An 18,272-nucleotide genomic window follows, 5' to 3' on the forward strand; every position below is an offset into this window, starting at 1 on the left:
GCCCAGCACTCTTCAAACATAGCAAACTGTGCTGTTTATGCTGTTATATTTGTAGCACATTCTCTTCACAATGAGTGTCTACGACCGACACAGCAAAAAAGGAGAGAGAGCGAAAAAAAGTCGCAAGCATCAAAAATGTGTTTGGGGGCCGCCAGCTGCCAGGGCCACTAAGCAGAGTATAGCGACTGAACTGAAGCTAGACATAAACTCTTTCGTGACTGGGAAAAAATGGCTGATTTTGAGTGCTTCCAGAAAACTTTCTCTTGAGCTACTCGACACATTTAGCATTGCTATACACAAAATTTTAGCTTATAAATTACTCTTCCAAACACATAACGGCAGTTATGTGAAAGGTGTTATTATTGACAGTTTATTGTTCAACAACACAAAACGAAACAACAAAAATTCACAAAAAAGTATACACAAAACACAAATAGGCGATTTTACTGACCCTAAAAACTGTTTTAGGAATTCTAAAATATACGAAATGTTTCTACGTTCCTAGGCTTTGACTCAACATATAAACCAATGCTGTGCACCAAGTTATGGATTTTTGCGGGCCCACCAACCTAACGACCCTGACGGCTGTGCCACTCTGCGAAGCCACTCGAGAGTCAGTCGGTGTCTCTAAAACATGCATCCAAGCATGCCTGTTCGTGTTCTCGCACCAAAATTTTTTATCACTGCAGTGGTAAAAAACAAGAAAAAAAAAATAGCGCTCTTGAGAAGCAGCACGTGTCGCTCCACAGTGCTAATTTTACATGAGCGCCAGGCTATCTTGAAGGCGATAACGCGATGCCGCGCGGTGCATTTGGCAAAATATCCCTGCCGCACGTTGTTCAGGCCCAACACAAGGAAGTAATATCACAGTCGTCAGATATTAGGCCCGTTTTGTTTATAAATACAGTGCAAAGTCAAAATTGAACCTTCCCTGGCAGCCCCTGCCGAAGTCTGAGGCTGTTGAATGGGAGAGTCCTCATCAGAACCAAAATCTGAAAAATCCACATCCTTGCTGGAGTCATCGCTGCTGCTGGGGTTAAAAAAATCCGAAGCCGAAGTCCCTGAAACCGCTGTCCGCCTTTGCTGAGCGTGCAGTGAAACAGGACGCCATTTTCATCCAACTCACTGCTACCTTGGGTTCAAATTTCACTCGCGATGCCGTCTACCACCCAACATGTAAACAAAGAGCAACGAAATTGAAAAAGGGGTTTCCAATGAACATGCCAGATGGCGTCACTTGTCCGAATAGCGTCGTTTTTACTTTTTGCAGTTGGTTTGAAAATCATCGCACCCCCGTAAACGATAGCCTATGGTCACGAAAGAGTTAATGACATTCAGAGGGTATGAGGAGAAGTGGCAGACGAAACTATCTACTGCAACGCTGGCTTGCCGTGGCTTTGTATGTGGTGTACCTCATTTCGTCGTGGTTTTCTTTATTCCTATGCCTTCTGATGACATACTGTGCAACGTTTGTATGTGCTTTCATGTTACTGACTCGATTTGAAGTAATTGAATATGAGTTTTAAGGGGAGACGCTACTCGAAAACACTTTTTCTTTAGTTTTCAAGTTAGGGTTTTCCAAATTTAGCCACAGAGACATTTTTTCTTGTAGATTCCAAAACTGTTATCAGATTTTGTGTGGCCTCATTACTTTTAAAGTTATCACACATGCAATATCAAAACAAGGGGATTTTTACTCTCGCTTTTTCGACATCAAAACTTTTGTGGAGATATTTGTGTAATAGCTTATTATGCTTGTCATGAACCACTGTGTGCACTTAAAGGTTAAAATTATGAGAAAAAAAGCTGTTACTACAAAAAATGAACAGATCTGCCGAACTTCTTTTTTTCAGGGTTCCTTGTATGATTTCTTGGTATGTTTTGATTGATAATGGACATGTATCGTAAATCAAAATAGATAACGGCACTCTACACACCTTGAAGAATGTGTGTGCCAAGTTTCATTGCAATAGGACAATTTTAAGGGGATGAAACTATGCGAGTGAAATGTGACCGTGGCCAAAAATTCCAAAATGAGAAAAACGCGTTTCAAGGTTTGAAACATGTTTACTAATTAGGGTGCACTTGCAAACACTCAAAAGTGTGTCCAATGCACAGGCAGTATGTCCAGGAGCTGGCCACAGTGACTAGAATTCGCCCGCACTGTACGTAACTCCTTCGCGGTCCTTCCGAGCGGAGTCCTGTAGGCGAGCTCTCTTGGCCGATGTGCGGCGGTGAACCCTCGCCTCAGCAGTCTGTTGGGCATTCATCTTCTGAACGCGCCTCTTGTCGCTGTAGTCCCCCAGGGTGGTCAAGCTTGCTGGTGGGAGGACACCAAGCTCCTCCAGGACCAGCTCGAAGCTTGCATGGCCCCGGTTATACCAGAGCACAGCAATGGCTGTGGCAGTCTCCACAGCACTCCGGGAAGCAAACTTTGTTTTGGGGCACAGCAGCCACACCTTACTATTGAGAGACTCGGCAGCGTTCTGAGTTTTCCCTTGAAGGCATCGGGCCAGCAGAGCAATGGCTGTGGCAGTCTCCACAGCACTCCGGGAAGCAAACTTTGTTTTGGGGCACAGCAGCCACACCTTACTATTGAGAGACTCGGCAGCGTTCTGAGTTTTCCCTTGAAGGCATCGGGCCAGCAGCTTCTCGTCAGAAAGGCGCTTGTATATGGGCAGCAGTGCCCAACCCGCCCATGTCGTTGTGTAGAGTGCAAGCGTGGCAGTAATTCGACAGGACTTCGAAATCTAAGCACAGGCCGGTGTCCAGGGAGATAGCCACGCCGACTACGTTATGGCTTTTATGGCCTCGTTTCTGCCAAGTTCCGTCGTACATTACGGCCACGTCACTACGTCAACCACCTGCTTTGTCACAGCTCTTGCCTGGTCCAAATTTTCAGCTACGGCCCTCATAGCAGCATCGTGAACCTTATTGCAGATTGCCTGGAAGGTTTTGTGGTGCATGGGCTTTGCCAGTCTAACAATCGCACAAAACCGCGAGAGCTGGTCATGTCCGATGCCTATGGCACGCGAGGCTACGACAGCTTTCACATTCGCCGCGAAGCTCTCCCGTTGCCGTAGTGCACCACCTCCGCGCAGCCATCAGATGCTGCGGCGGCTTCGCCAGAGGCAACACGCCTCGACGTACGTGCCGAAGAGAGAACACAAGACGCACACTCACTGTTCTCACACCGCAACTCGAGATAGGATGAAAGTCCTTTGCGCCGTTCTGCCACCTCGCGAACAACAAATTTGTGTTCACGGCAAGACGGGCACGCCGCTCCGCCCACAAGTGCCGTCATCACATCGATGTCGCACAGCACTGTTGACGATGCGCCATCACGCGCATGCCTTTCGTTCTTCTCAAAAAACTCCAGTTTTTTTTGTGAGGCGCTGACGAAGTTTGCAGCAGAATCGAGGCCGCCGGCGAAGCCGTCGTCGTGATCGTTGCCGACGCTGGGGTTAGGCCTAGACCTCTCCGGGCCGTTCGCCTTTGCGGCAGTCTGACAAAGCACTTTACGACGTTTTCCCACATACTTGTTTATCGTCCGGTACTTTTTCACCTTGTACACCTGCTTTCTCGCTGGATTCATCGCATAACTAATCGAATAAATCCTCGCGAAGTTCAGTTGGCGATGCAGCGTGGGGCCGAAGCGACAAGCGGGCGCTGCGCTAGCCAATGGCGCGCTCGCTCCGGCACCACGTGACGCACCGTGCGATTCAAACGGCACGCAGGGGCGCTTCAAAAAACGCTTTTTTATAGTATTTTTTCTTTCCGTACGAGACTCTGCGAGCCTGCGTTTGAGAGAGCATGGACAACTCTACCTGCCTCAGTGATTACAAATGGCGCACGGTGCCGCTGCCTCGAGATACCGGGGCCGGAAAAACGTGGATTTCGGCAGATTTCAGCGATTTTTTAGGTCGCCGGTACTTACTTGAACGCATTTTTCAGTAACTTCTGATATGAATTACCGATTGAAATTTATTTCTGGTAAACATGAATGTTCAAAGAATCTAATACGACTGAAAACAAAAAAGTGAAAATTTCCGAAAAAAAAAACGCGATTTTTCGACCCGTGTCTCCCCTTAATTAACGTGCCGACACTACACAGGCAATGAGGCGCAGCGTAGTGGAGGGCTCTGCATTAATTTTGACTACCTGGGAATCTCTAACGTGCACCGAAATCTCGAACACACAGGTGTTTTCACTTTTCATCTCCACCGGAAAAACGGCCGCCGCACCCACAAATTGAACTCCTGTCCTTGGGCTCAGCAGCACACCGCCTTAGCCACTGAGCCACCACGGCAGGTCATGTTACTGACTTCGTCATCCTTCCTGTTCTGCAACTTGATTGTCGACAATGTCACGTCATACGAGTTAAACCACTGACTTCAAGCATCGAGTAACTTTGTTTGCCGAGAACTTGAACAGCTGTGTCATTCAACAACAGTTTGATGTGCATGAGAATGTCATCAGAGTTTGGGGAAACAGTGGGACGCGTTTTTTTCCTGTTCGGAGCAATGGGGTGCATTTTGTAACCCAGCAACCGGAACACATGGTGCACTGGAGAAAGATCTAAAGGTTCATGAGAAACAGCTGCTAAAGTTCCAGCACTACATGATTAAACTCTGCCACGAGAAAGACTACACCGCCGGCCACATAGGTAATGCTGACCAAATGCCGGCCTACTTTGATACGCCAAGCAGCACCACAGTAATGGCCAAAAAAGCGAAGGATGTCTGCCTGCTGATGACAGGACGTGCACACACACAGTTCACTGTAATACTGTGCTGTACAATTCACATATGGAGGCTGCCTTCGTACATCGTATTTTTCCAGATGGTCATCCCAAAGATGAAGTCTTGCCCGGAAGGGTGATAATTTGAGCCAATGAGGAAAATTTTACGAATGAGGAGGTGGTGATGGAAAGACCTGCGGTTGTCCGGATGAAGCAACCAGGAGCAGACTTGGTGCTTCCCAACATGCTGGTGCTGGACTCATTCAGGGGCCACATTTGCCCTAGGGTGAAGAAGACCCTTCAAGAAGCAGACACAGACATAGCCATCATTCCTGGGACCGAGAACAATGTCGTCTGGGACCTCAAAGACACTGACAAAGCAATGGACGACGATGAGCAATTGTGAAGTTCGGGTGAGGAGACCGCTTGTAGCATGGAGTAGCGACAGTACAGTGGCTAAGCAAGAGTTCGCTGAGCTTGTGGACTATAACAATGTGTTTTGTTTGAAGTTCACCTCTTCTCTATGGCATATTTTTCACGCGTATAACCCTCCCCTGAATATAATCCGCACCCCCCCTTCCAGCCTGCCGGAAAAGGAAAAAATAATCCTTGCATATTGCCCGCACATTTGATACAAAAAAGGCTGCACCAGAGCTGCTGCTCAAGCAACCCATCACATACTATGTAGACAGAAAAAGGGTATATTTAGCAAGTACAATAGACCGACTGCAAGGCGAAAGTCCCAATTCACTCAGTGTCACTGCTCTATCTAGTGCTATAAAAGGCTTAGTCAGTGTTACTGTGTAAGAACTTCACGGCAAAAAGCGCATTGCTGTGAAGCTGCACTAAAGAAAAAACCCCGCGTATTATCCGCACCCCAACTTTGCCACTGAAGTTTTTGCATTTTTGGTGCGGGTTATACGTGCAAAAATACGGTAAATATGGGTCGACATTAGGCTTCTGCAAATAGTAATATTTTAGTTCGAAGCGAATTCGAAGTGAATAGTCCTTGGGGTCGAATAGTTTCGAAGTGAATTCGAATAGTTGTCAGGTGTCCGAAGAACAAAACCAAACAGTTGAAAGTTATTCTATGCAAAGTTGTTCTATGTAAGAATGCATCCCGCGCACTATGAATCAGGTGATAGACTTTTTTATTTGCTGTGCTTTTGGCGCCATATGTTTTAGCTTCGACCTGAAACGGTCAGCTACTGAAGGCTGTTGCGCATCAGGCTTAGCGACAGCAGTCGACTTCACGCTTTTCTGCGCACAGCGTTACTTTTCGTATGCCACGAAGACATCCGGGTGCCTCCTCAAATGCTTTGCCAGGGTCGTCGTAGTCCCCGTTGGAGTCTTCAGAATAGCGTGGCATTTGGGACACTGAGCTTCCTGGTCTGGCGGGACCTTCACAATAAAGTTTCATATCGGGTTGGCACCCGTGGACGCGTTGGCCATGTCACTTGCGTAATTGAAGCAACTGATGCACACTGGAGTTCAAGCGCGGAGTGCGATCAACACCTGCTCACTGCTCGCGTGCCACACAGTAACCAAACAAACTGGTTATCGTTTCTTTGAAACAATGAAACGGGAGCCTTGACTACCTTGACTAACGTGCGTGCGTAACGTGGATAGGACAACGCTCTGAATGTGGCTTAGCTAGTCTTGGCTGCACATTTAGTCAACATGGTGGCCTGACATCAATGGCACTGCTGCTTGCTCAACGAAACCGAAACTCGTGATAGTACTTGAACGCAGTTTTAATATTCGTTCACCCCGAATACTTCAAAATACTGAAAATTTTAAATTCGGGTCAAAGCGAATTCGAATACTGTAATATTCGATTGAATATTCGAAGCGCTCGAATATTCGCAAAAGCCTAGTCGACGTACAACTGAGTTTTTTTTTTTTTTTCTTTTTTTCACGGGAGTTCAAGTCTTAGAGTGTCGGCCCACATTCGTGCTAGACGTATTTTCAATAGGGTACTACCAATAGAGGCCAGCTTGCCTCTCCTAGCACGGAGTGCCTCTTTTGACCCTACTCAATGTTCACAAACGAGCGCACCTCTCTCGAGCTGTTCGATGTGCCTCCTCATGGCGCGCACCATGGCGGCCGAGCAGAGGGACTGGAAGTCAGCTCCCGTCAGGTTGGGCGGGCACTCTTCCACCACCCGGCACAGCAGGTCCCGGCCCTCCGCCAGAGTGAACCTGCAGGGAAGGAGAGGAGGGTCCCCCACGCTTGTTAGCCCCGAAGCATCCACTACAACACACTCCGAAGCCCCTTCCCCAAAAAAAGATGCGACGACCTGGCCAAAGGCGACAATGACAGCTGTGCTTGACGTGAGGACCCTGATACGAAATGGGAAAGCCGATCTTCAGCATTTATTTGCGCCCACAAAGAGCGAAGCTACGCCGCGCACGATAACACAAGAGAGCCAATGTTTCGATCTCGAGTGCGTGCCTGCCTCGATCGCTGTGAATGCGTTCATGTTGGCAGTAAATTAGAAATCTGCTGCCGACCCCACAAGCATTGGTAGTTTTTACAGACGTTTGGGCCAGCTAGACAAAGTCAAACTGATGGGGTGTTTCTTACTCATCAACTTCCTCTGTTTCATCTGCAGTGATGCCCCTCATGTTTAACAATTTGGAGCAATTTGTGGAGCATGAAAAAAGTTATTTTTGAGCAGTTTGCAGCAGCCAAAAGCCAATTTTGGAGCAGTTTAGAGCAACTAATATCAGTTTTCGAGGTTAGTACCACAAAAAATGCACACCAGAACAGCTCCGCATAATAAATTCTGAGAATCGTTGCTTAGATATTATTTCGGTATTTTCATCATGTGTAATTCAGGAAGTGTCGCCTCCCCTCTCATTGTAAACATGAGAGGGGAGGCGAGGTGTAAACATGGAGAGGTGTAAACATGAGGGGGCAGCCAGCAGGTTCGCAAGCGGTGCAGGCGGCAGGCCCTTGAGAGCGGTGCTGCTCGGATCAGGGGCGACCTCAGCAGGGATTTCTTTGCTGTCGGCGAAATGCTTTAGGTTCATGCCCAAAGCTTGCTCTTTGGGTGCATTGTTGACACATTCTATCGTTTCCCACTGCCAGCGATGCCCGGTGCAATGACTCGGTGCTTTGGCAGCAGCCACCACATGCCAGCCAGAAACTTGGGCCTGTTGGACTCGCCACATCGCCATCAGCAGGAACTCAGAAAAGAGCGAGGCAACAAAAGTAATGCAAGAAGAGTTGCGAGACGGACTAAAAGCATTCGGCCAACAGTGAAGGATTATCCGACGAGGCTGGGATCGTCTGTACAACTTGGACAAACCGTCCCCAATCTCAGTGGCGCCGCTCCCAAGGACCTGCCGCATGCGCTTGTGCCGTCTCTCCCTTGTTTTTATGGACGGCTGCATGATGTGCAGTCACGTGATAGGCAGCGCAGTGATGGATTTTGCCTTCCTGTGAACAAAGCGTCCCCTACCCTTCCGACGTTGCTCCCAAGGGCTAGCCACCCGCGCTTGTGCCATCTGTGCATGTATACGCACGGAGGCGTGACATGCCGTGACATAATACGCGGCCTGGGGAGGGTGCGATGGATTTTCTCCTCCGTGTGAACTACCGTATAATGCGGAATATAGGTCGAGGCGGAATATAGGTCGACCCCCTTACCTTGTAGCCGAAAAATGCAAAAAAAAAAATAATTAGGTACCAACCAGTGTTTTATTGAGACTATAACTTCTTTCGTCTCAGATTACTCATTTAAAACTGTCTGAAGTATCGTCGGACGACTGCTTCTGGCTCGCGGTCGCCCACACAGCAGGTCGTCCTCGGTGCAGTCCAGGGAATTGCTTATGCAGCACTTCTTCAACACTCGCAAGACCATGTCATCGTGAAGCGAGCGCAAAGCATGGGACACTCGTGTGCAGACCGTAGCGACAGCCAGTCTGTGCAGGTGGTCAGCAAACATCTTAGGGTATCCATTCGTAGAGACATCTCACGACGCTAGCGGACACAATTTGCCCCTTTGTACAGCAGCACAGGTGCACAAAGCAGCGCCCATGAAACGAGGCCTTTCGAGCGTTGCATACCGAGAGCTGCCCTTTCAGCTAACGCCGCTAGCAACACTTCTTTTGGCGATACCGAACTGGCACAAGGCGGACACGTTGTTGGCCTTGTAAAACCCCCAACTTTTCTTTTAAATGCTCCTGTGAACTGGCACCAAGTGCCTAAACTCATTTTGAGCAAGAAGAAAATAGCACGCACACATTCGCCGACAGCGAGAGAAGCAACAAAACAAAGATGGCGTCGCGTCCGATTGATGGTGGTGGCGATGGTGCCTTTGGGGTTTGGATGGGCTCGGTGGGCTGCCCGGTCGCCAGATGACAACTGCCAGTGACTGCAATATAGGTCGACGGGTGACTTTTCGGCAAATTTTTCTGTAAAAAATCTCGACCTATATTCCGCATTATACGGTACCCTAAAGCGCATAGCGACCTGCATGTGAGCGCTTTATCACAGCGCGGAGCCGGTGAAGCGGCAAAACTAGTGATCACTAGCTGATTTGCAGAGCTGACGGCTCCACGTCACTAGGTGATTGTGATTTCCCTGCCTGCACCCCGATAAGGCCCGACTACAAGGAAAGTAACGAAAGTGTGCCAAAACCAAACATTCAGTGACTTTCAATACGCAGAGCAGCTCCATATGCAAGCCTCAAAGGCAGTGGTGCGTCTGACTGAGCATACCGTTTCGTCAGCGAAATCAGCGCCAGTCTGAAACTGCGCATGGGTGTACGTCACGTGCATCTGGAGCACACTTCGGTAAGGACGGCAACACAAATGTTAGTGACGGTACTTAAACCATCAAGGCAGTACAGTACAACTTCTCTGCACCATAATTATTTGTCCTTTGCATGGATAAGAACTGAGCCCGAAGGAGTCCTTGCCAGTTTCAGTGCGAAAATCAAGTGTTTTCATTGCGCTGCGGCATTGGCCAAACACGCACACTGAAGCGGAACTCAAGGGCAAAATCGGAATGAACGAACCTTTTCTGCATTGCATCATACTCCACTACAGTCATCAAACACACAAAAAATAGTACTAGTAAAGAGTCATCTTATGGCCATCAGTGACGGCAGCCCAGAGAGCAGCATACCACTAGAGCCACTAAAATAAGCTGATCTAGTGGCCCTACATGCCAGTTGCGCTATCTCTGCTATCTCTCCAGCTAACCACGGTGCCACTAGATGTCTGCAGTATCTTCCCCTCCCTTCCTCATTGCCTGCAGACCCCGTTCAATGTTGCGGCGGCGGTGTGAAATGGCACCCTGTAAAGCCACGACAGTAAATTTGGAGCACTTTGGTACAAGTTCGTAGATTTTAATCAGAATGGTGCAAGAATCCTCTTTTGGTGCAATTTGGCGCAGGCATGCAATTACTGCATCTTGTCATCACCTGTCTATTGCATCCGTTAAATGTAAGTTTTGGCAATTATTCAACAGCTGCTATTATGTGTCATTAAGGAATGCCTTAATTGCATCCAACCTCATCCCTTCACCAATTCTCAGCTCCTATTTTCATATCTCAGTATTCTGGGGTGCTTAAATGTGTTGGTTGTATCTTTTACAAATACAGCTACCACAACTAGGGAACTGAACATGTTACTTTATACGCAGCTGTATGGTTCATAGGACATCACTGTGTTCATTTGTTCCTGTACCACAATGACCAAGGCAGGTTACAAGTGGATAATGAGGATGTGGGGAGCAAGAGACCGTTCAGACAAAGGGAGGAAAAAAGGGTAAGCCAATAAAATGGCATTGTGTTTAACAACTGAGATCATAAGGAGCCGAATTCTGCAGAGCGATGGGTGTTGCTTTGAAGGGTGGGAAAATGTAGAAAACACACAGGGAGCCCCCCCCGCGCCAACGGATGCTCACCATCCAAAGTGATGCGCAATTATGAGCGTCGCTTTGGACCATGAGCATCCGTTGGCTCGGGGGTCCCTGTGTGTTTTCTACCCTTTCCCATCACTCAAAGCGACGTCCCAACCCAAGAATATATGGAAAATGCATGCCACTACCATGTCGCTTCACCGCGATGCCTGTCACTCTGAAGTGAAGAATTCAGCCCATGGCATGCACAAATCCGCCGCAAGCGACAAAATAATCCCGACGTACTCTCCATTTGCCCCGTCATGCTGTTTACTTCACAGCATCAATTCCCCCTTGCCCCCATGTTCTTGACAACTTCTAGTACACTGCCTTTGCATGTAAGCATGGGTGTTTAAGTACAGAGACAGGTTGCAAGCAAACTAGAAAGTTCGTCACTCCCCCCCGTCCCTTTTTGTGTTCATGCAGTTCTCACCCGAGGCACATTTAGGGGCTACATGTGCCCCTTAGTAAACCAGTATGGGATGCATTCGCTACAAATAAAGAGAGAGAGAGAGAGAGAGAAAGAGACGGCCACTTGCTTTCTGGTCAGGGCCCTGAGGATCTTCAGCTGCGAGTCCTTGTCCGAGGGAATGCCCACGTAGATGAGCTGGTCGAACCTGCACCACAATGTGCAAGAGGCATGCGAGGAAAGCAATGCTGAGCTGAAAATGGCCACCCCTAGTTAGCACTTGCCTAGCCTGCCTTGGATAGTAACATGGAAGCAGGGCAAAGCCTGCCTTGGACCATCAGTCAAATAGCTGTTCATGATGCTGTACTAACTGCCGCACCACTAACAAGTTCAAGCTATGCTGTGGAATTTAGGGTACAAAAAGACACAGAAGCCACTGTTTCTAGTCCACCGAGCACACTCTGGATGAAGGCACAATAATACCCTAGTTACACGGCGGAAGTAACCGCAGTTACGTTTAACCGTGGTTACTAAACTTTAAACGCAGTTATCACAAGTTGCGGTTTTGGTTGTTACACAGGAAATTCCAAGTGCGTCGACAGCGGCCACTTGGTTGCGAGCATAACAAAAATAATTTTGCAAACTTTTAACCTAGCTCACGATAAAAACAAGAGAAGCAGTGTAGACAAAAGGAAATATCGTTAAGACAGTTGCTTCAGACCCAAACGTGACGCACTCGGGCGCAGCGAGAGAGGGGCTTCTCCAACAGCTCGCAACCGGCTTGGTTTGCTCAGGTCTGCTAGGTGTTGGGAACTTCAGGCTTAGCATCGCGGTGGATATTTGACAGCCACTATCTCTACAACTGGGAATTACAATCCATAGCACAATTTTTCACCGCACTAACATCCACTTTCTCGTATGTGTAAGTTCTTTTCCACGATCAGATCGACTTCGAAGAGCGGCGATAAGCTGTTGCTGCCGTGGTCTGGGCCGGTTAGAGCCGCTTGCAGTGCCGTGAAGGCAGGCGTGCCGGCGTGTTTGCAGGCATGGCCGACATGCGCGGCGATCGTTTCTGACTGCTGAAAGTGCTTAATGATTGCCTGCTTCATCCACTTTCTGGCGGACGATGCGCGAAATTTACAAATTTAGCATGGCTTTTGTCGAAGTTGATCGGGTGGATCGGGAAATGAGCCGCTGCTGACGGGCAGTCACGTTGACTGCGAGAGCGACGCAAAGAACGCAAGCGCCTTGGGGCAGCTTTGGGGCACCCGCTATTGGAGAACCTTCGTCTCCTCCGAATGCCGGGTGATTTTTTTTTTTGCCTCTGCTGATGTGCCACCACTTGCGTCCGAACTGTCTTGTGCGATTTTGAGCACTGCGGCTGCGGGAACTGCAGTTTGCGGGACCGAACTGAGGTGGCCAAGCTCAGTTTGCGTTAACCGTGATTAGCGGGGTAACCGCAGTTTCGTCTGTCGTGTAACGCAGCAAACTGTAGTTTTGTTTAACCGCGGTTCGCTCAACCGTGGTTAACTGTGCCCGTGTAACTAGGGTATAAACAATAACCCCATGCATGGAGAGACTGAAGCTAGAAACCAGAGCCACCGGCCTGTCCTTCATGTGGGGTAAATGAACATTTGCTCTAGACTTAGTGGGGTGTTTTCGCAAGAGATGGGACAGGCATGTAAAATTTTGACGAAAATTTTATACAGTTAAACCTCGATGAACCAAAGTCGGTAAAATTCGTAATTTACTTCGTTACATTGAAATTTCGCTACATTGAAATTCACAGTTTTAATGAAGTGTTCATCCCATGAAGCATTTCCTGCAAAAGAGAACATGGCGCGCATACATGGCTGGCACACTCTTCCTGTTTTTATCGTCTACGCGGGCATCAGAGTGAACCGCATGGAGCGTTTTCTCCCCGCAAAAGCGTGCCCTGCAAGCTACAGGCACGCTGACGCAGCCGCGGAGACAACCCACGCGATGTGAGTAGCACCAGCGTCCACTTCCGCTCGCGGAAACGCAACTCGAGGGGCAAATGAGAGGGGCATGCGAGAAAAAAAGCAGATAACGTGGGCGAAATTTTCACTGTAAAGCGTCATACGCGCCGCTTACGAAAGCGCCCATCGAATATCCTCGGCATGCCCGAGCGCTTCGAAGCTCCCGCCATAGGGTGCGCGCCTCCCCATTGGCGAAACTGGTCAGGCTCCTCCCACTGTCGCGTGCAGCGCGAGTCACTTCCTGGCGCAGAAGCCGCCGCCTGCGCACATATGCGGACGCGGGTGTGGAAAAAACGCGCGCACAAGGCTCATAAAGATTCACAAATGCTTGCTGGAACGATGAAACTCAACAAGCATGAGCGAATGAAGGGCAAAGCGGTGACATGCGGTGGCGGCGGCCCCGCAAGAGCCGATTAGGCTTACCACCGTGGAGGATGCTTTCGTAAGCGACGCGCATGACGTTTTACTGTGAAAATTTCGCCAACATTATCCGCTTTTTTTCTCGCGTGCCCCTCTCATTTGCCCCTCGAGTTGCGTTTCAGCGAGCGGTTGGAAGCGGTCGCTGGAGCTAACCACATAGCGTGGGTAGTCTCCGCGGCTGCGTCAGCGCGCCTGTGGCTTGCAGGCTGCATTTTGAGTTCTTGCGGGGAAAAAACGCTCCATGCGGTTCACGCTGATACCTGCATAGGCGATTAAGCTCCGACAGAAACAGAAACAATGCGCCAGCCATGTATGCACGCCACGCAGTTTGTAGGCAAGGGGCTTGCTCACAGACCCATGGCTCGCTGCATCCGCGGCATTGGGCAGCCCGTGTTGCCGTTCGCGTTTTATTGAGACCCCATTTCGGCACTTGCGTCTCCCAAAATATACCTCTACCACTTAAATTTCGTGCCTAGTTCTCCATGAAACTTCGTTACATTGAAATTACGGCAAACGGGGCTTCGTTACGCAGAGGGTGAAAATACATGGTGTGCATACACTAGAAGTTACGAAAAATTCCGTGGTTCGTTACATCGAAGGTTTCGTTATATTGAAGTTTGTTACATCGAGTGTAAACTGTAGTTTACACTCATTACAGCAGATCCGGCAACAACCGACATCTGGTTACAACAGACCATTTCTGTTGGTTTGTCTGGTCCCCATGCATTTTAAATGGAGTCCACTTCGCTCATTACGGACCCGGCTAAAGCAGACTATCGGCTACAACAGCCTAAATTTTAGGCGAAAATTATTTCGACTGAATGTTTACAAAGAACTTCTACAAAGCCGGCACCCGATATGCTTTTTCTTTGTTTAGTTTGGAAAGAAAACTGTTATGTCTGGCAACATTGTTAGCAGCCGGGTCGTTGGCAGAGCCAAGAAGTGCCAGTGGCCTTATTTTTTTTTGTGCGACTAGCAACATGAGCTGCAGGGTAGCTGATTTCACTATCGGATAAACTAAGCATAATTAACGCTGTCGAACGTGACGTAAAACAGGCCAACATTTTCAGGAGTACAGGCCTATCTAAGCAGACGGTCCGCTCGGCCGTCAAGAACAAGGCCACTACCGATAAACGCGACTCCGGTGAGACTGAACCACAGCGTTATTGAATAGGCGAAATGGTGCACCCGGAGTCAAGTCTGCCCTCGTCAGTTTTTTTATGCAATAAAGAACTCGGGTTCAGTGAATTTCGGTCTTTTTCCCGTTCCGTTTGGTGAAAAAGGTAAGAAATGCCTCAAGTAGTGGGGTTGGTTCTCATCTATTGTATGCAATCTGCTAATGGCCGTGCGCAGTCTGTTCTAACTTTCGACTTCACAGCTGTCCATCAGATGATTTCATATCAGCTGTTTCAATGACCACCAGACTAAAATCCTAAAAAACGTGGCAGCTGCCTTGCGGGAACGTCAGGCAGTGATCTGATTTGCTTAACGAACGGTTTTGGGTGAACCCGCCTCATCACGAAGGGATTTAAAAAAGCCTAGCTAATTCTGATGGCCACGACTGATTTTTAGAGCTGGTTAATAATTGCTCCTAGCTATATTCTTGCTTTATTTTATGAGCTTATCATGCGTTTTTACACACTTACCGCATGCGCTAGGCCATTTCCAAGTGCCGGTCAAACTACCCACTTTTGCGCTCATATATCCCCCCCTTCCCTTCCCCCCGGTTGGATACTGCATACTTCGACTACAGCAGATGTTGTTTTCCGGTTTAAGAGGGTCCATTGTAACGGATGTAGACTGTATCTACTTGCGCACAGGGGAAAACATATCTGAAGTATTTTTGTGGAAAATTTTTTTCCCTTTCCTAAAAAAAAAAAAAAAAAAAACACACCCCACAGCTGGCTTGGGCCACAGGCGCGTTGGATATGTTGCACAAAATTCGAAATTTTACCGCTGTAAAGCACTAACTGTTGCAGCTATCGCCGCAGGTATTTTTTGTGGAAACTTTACATACTTTCAAATGAGTTGACGTGTCTATTTTTTATTTTCAGATGAAATTCTTTCAAAAAAAATTACAAACTTGACACATTTTCGAAAATTGCCAAAATGTTAGGTTCTGTTCCTGTGCATATAGACAAGCTAGGGAGCTAAATTTTTTAAGTATTTTTCCTCCGTCTTTTTCATTTTCCGTGCCAATTTTAGTTTATCTTGTGGGGACCATGTATGCCCCCACGCCTTGTTTAGGGCTAGTAGGCCGGCAACGCCGACGGGACTGCCCCCATGAGCGGCAAGGAGCGCACTGCGTCTTGCGGGCTCTCGCACGAAACGTGATGCGCCTTCTCCTGCCGGCCGACGCGTCAGCCTGCCATATCAGCCTGCAAGCACCCTCCTCCTGTCGGGGAGACCGTTCTCTCCTACAGAGGTGTAGAGCGGCACACGGTGGCTTCCCTTGAGGCATTCCTCCGCGCACAGTCGAACCACACAGTTGCATGAGAACATTACAATCTTCAACCACAAGTCTGGGCGAGCCACCCCTCAGGAGATGGACCAAGCCGGCGGCCCACAATGGCTTAGCGAACTCGCGGGGACTCCTTCCCCCACTAAGGCTAGGGACAGCCGCTCCCTTGTAAATAGTGTACATTTGACCTACTGCGGAATAAAGCGCACTCCATTGACTTTGCCTGCCTCCGAGCTCGTCACAGGCACTTTCCGGAGAGTCGAACGAACCCTCAGTGGTGCCTTCACGACGCCGTGGTGGGGATTGCAACTTCGGTTGCAAGAGATGGGCCGGGCCACCGCCCAACCCATGTTGGACCTGTTACGTCGCCACTAAAGATGTCTTTGTTCTTTCTCCTACACTTTGTGATAAATGCATGTCAACGAAGAGACTCCATTCAAATCGTGTATTGTGGAAAGGTGAAGGCTGTTTTAAAGTAACATCACAGTGGGAATGATGTCCAATCGGTCATTTATGTGCACGATGTGTTCCTGTAACTGGACCATAAAGGTTGCCTACAAGCATAGGGTCTCAGCACCCACCGTGTTGGTTAGCGCATGCTTTGATTGCATTAGTTTGTTATCTAGGATGTCCGGTGAGTCTACGGGCATACTCCGTCTATTGGCGGGTGGACCCGCGTCCGTGCTATGATGGCTTGCGCTGTGTCTAAGGTGAGTGGACAAGCGTCATGATGCCGCCCGGTCGAGCCCTGAGGCTTGCAATGTATACGCCTCGAGCGCTGCCTGTAGGGGCGCCACTGAAATCCCCCTAGCGGCCCGTTTCGAAAGCAGCCGCGGGAGTCTCCGGCCCGCTCACCACTGTCGCCACTGCTTTTGCGGCACGTTCACGACTGAGATTTGCCGTTTGTGGGCGTTGGAAATCCATTTTTATGTGGAGCAGTCACTCTATTCGCAAATTGGGTGTGTTAACGAGAGTGTAAATGTTTCTGACGCGATCTTAGTGCGGTACATTCGGCCTGCATAAGCGCCAAGTGTGTGTCACAGGCCCGCGTCGCGTAACCGGCGTATGGATGGAGCTGATTGTAGTTACACTGCCTTGAAATTTACTAACAGTGTCTCCGTAACTACCGTTTCCTTAGATGATCATGCTACGGCTATAAACTACGATGTAAATCGGCTTTGTGCGCTTACATAATCTGGCGGAGCACCAATACCTGATAGCACGCCAGTTACGTTTGCCGAAATCATACCTTAGATATTGATCACCACCATTTACAAGCCAGTGTGTCTTAATTTCGCGAATATTCGGCGAAAGTACGGTGGATAATGCAGAATTATACTCGGGGATGAGCACACGACAATGGGTCGTCTAGCCGTGAGGTGAGCGCCCGCAAACATTCATCTGCTACATATAACCTCCGCGAGGAGGGCGGAGACGGACTTATAATATACCGTATTTATTCGAAAATAGGTCGAGCACGAATATAGGTCGACCCCCTAAAAATTGAAGTCGCCGAAAAAAAAATAATATATTCGATTATAGGTCGACCCATACTTTTAAGAAAAAAACTTGAGGAAACTTTTTAAAACTCCCATTTATTTACAACGCGGTCACCTCACTGGTCGGAGCCACACAATGCGTCGTCGTCGGAACTTGCGCCGCATGCGCCGCAGTTCATTACCCACCCCCGCCCCCGACTGGCTTTGAAGGCTGAACGGCCAATCCCGCCTCGCAGCGCTAACTGTTGAGCTTTGGTCTGAATATCTTCGCAGGACACTCGGTGTCCTTTCGCACGCTTCTCTTCCACGTGCAGCCGGAGTTTTTTCTCGAGAGCATCGTGCCTCCCACCACGAAACGCACGACGCAGTCCCCTACAAGCAAAAAGTTCGTCCCGCTGTTTCCGCCATCCCCTGATCAGCTTTTCATTAACGACTAACTCTCGCTGAGCGGCGCAGTTGTTCAAGTTCTCAGCAAACAGGATCACCCGCCGACGTGACATCGCGAAATGCGCACGAGAAAAACGTTGTGTGCGGAAATCACAATGAAGCAAACACAAAGAAAGCGCATGAAACGGAGAACGGGAGATAGTAGAGACAGCGAGCGAAGCAGGCAACACCGTTCCGTTCACGAGGTGGCTACGCTAGGTGGCGAAAGTCACCTAGCCAAGCCAAAGACACCAAGCCAAGCCAATCTGGCTCTCTAGCCAGTACGTAAGCTCGCTCGTGTCCGGTTCGGCCGCAGGTAATGCGCGATAGCCGGCAGTGACTGTGGGTGGTTTTCTTACGCTGATTGTTTTGTTATTTTTTCCTTTATTTTCTTGCCTGTCTT

General features: G+C 48.8%; 1 protein-coding gene and 1 pseudogene across 1 annotated transcript in view; both read right to left on the reverse strand.

The window, feature by feature from the left end:
* The window catches only part of LOC144177807 (peroxisomal ATPase PEX6-like), a 172,525-nt gene that overhangs the window by 13,420 nt on the left and 140,833 nt on the right, over positions 1–18,272 (reverse strand). The window contains exons 21-22 of the mRNA XM_077705390.1: positions 11,194–11,271; positions 6,800–6,942 (exon numbers count right to left, since the gene is read on the reverse strand). Coding sequence (XP_077561516.1) covers positions 6,800–6,942; positions 11,194–11,271 — 221 coding nt within the window. The remainder of the gene's footprint in view (positions 1–6,799; positions 6,943–11,193; positions 11,272–18,272) is intronic.
* On the reverse strand, positions 2,148–3,595 carry LOC144174114 (uncharacterized; annotated as a pseudogene).

The sequence above is a fragment of the Haemaphysalis longicornis genome, unplaced genomic scaffold (assembly GCF_048455015.1).
Source record: "Haemaphysalis longicornis isolate Haplotype H1 unplaced genomic scaffold, Haemaphysalis longicornis Haplotype H1 scaffold_1, whole genome shotgun sequence".
Classification (NCBI taxonomy): domain Eukaryota; kingdom Metazoa; phylum Arthropoda; class Arachnida; order Ixodida; family Ixodidae; genus Haemaphysalis; species Haemaphysalis longicornis.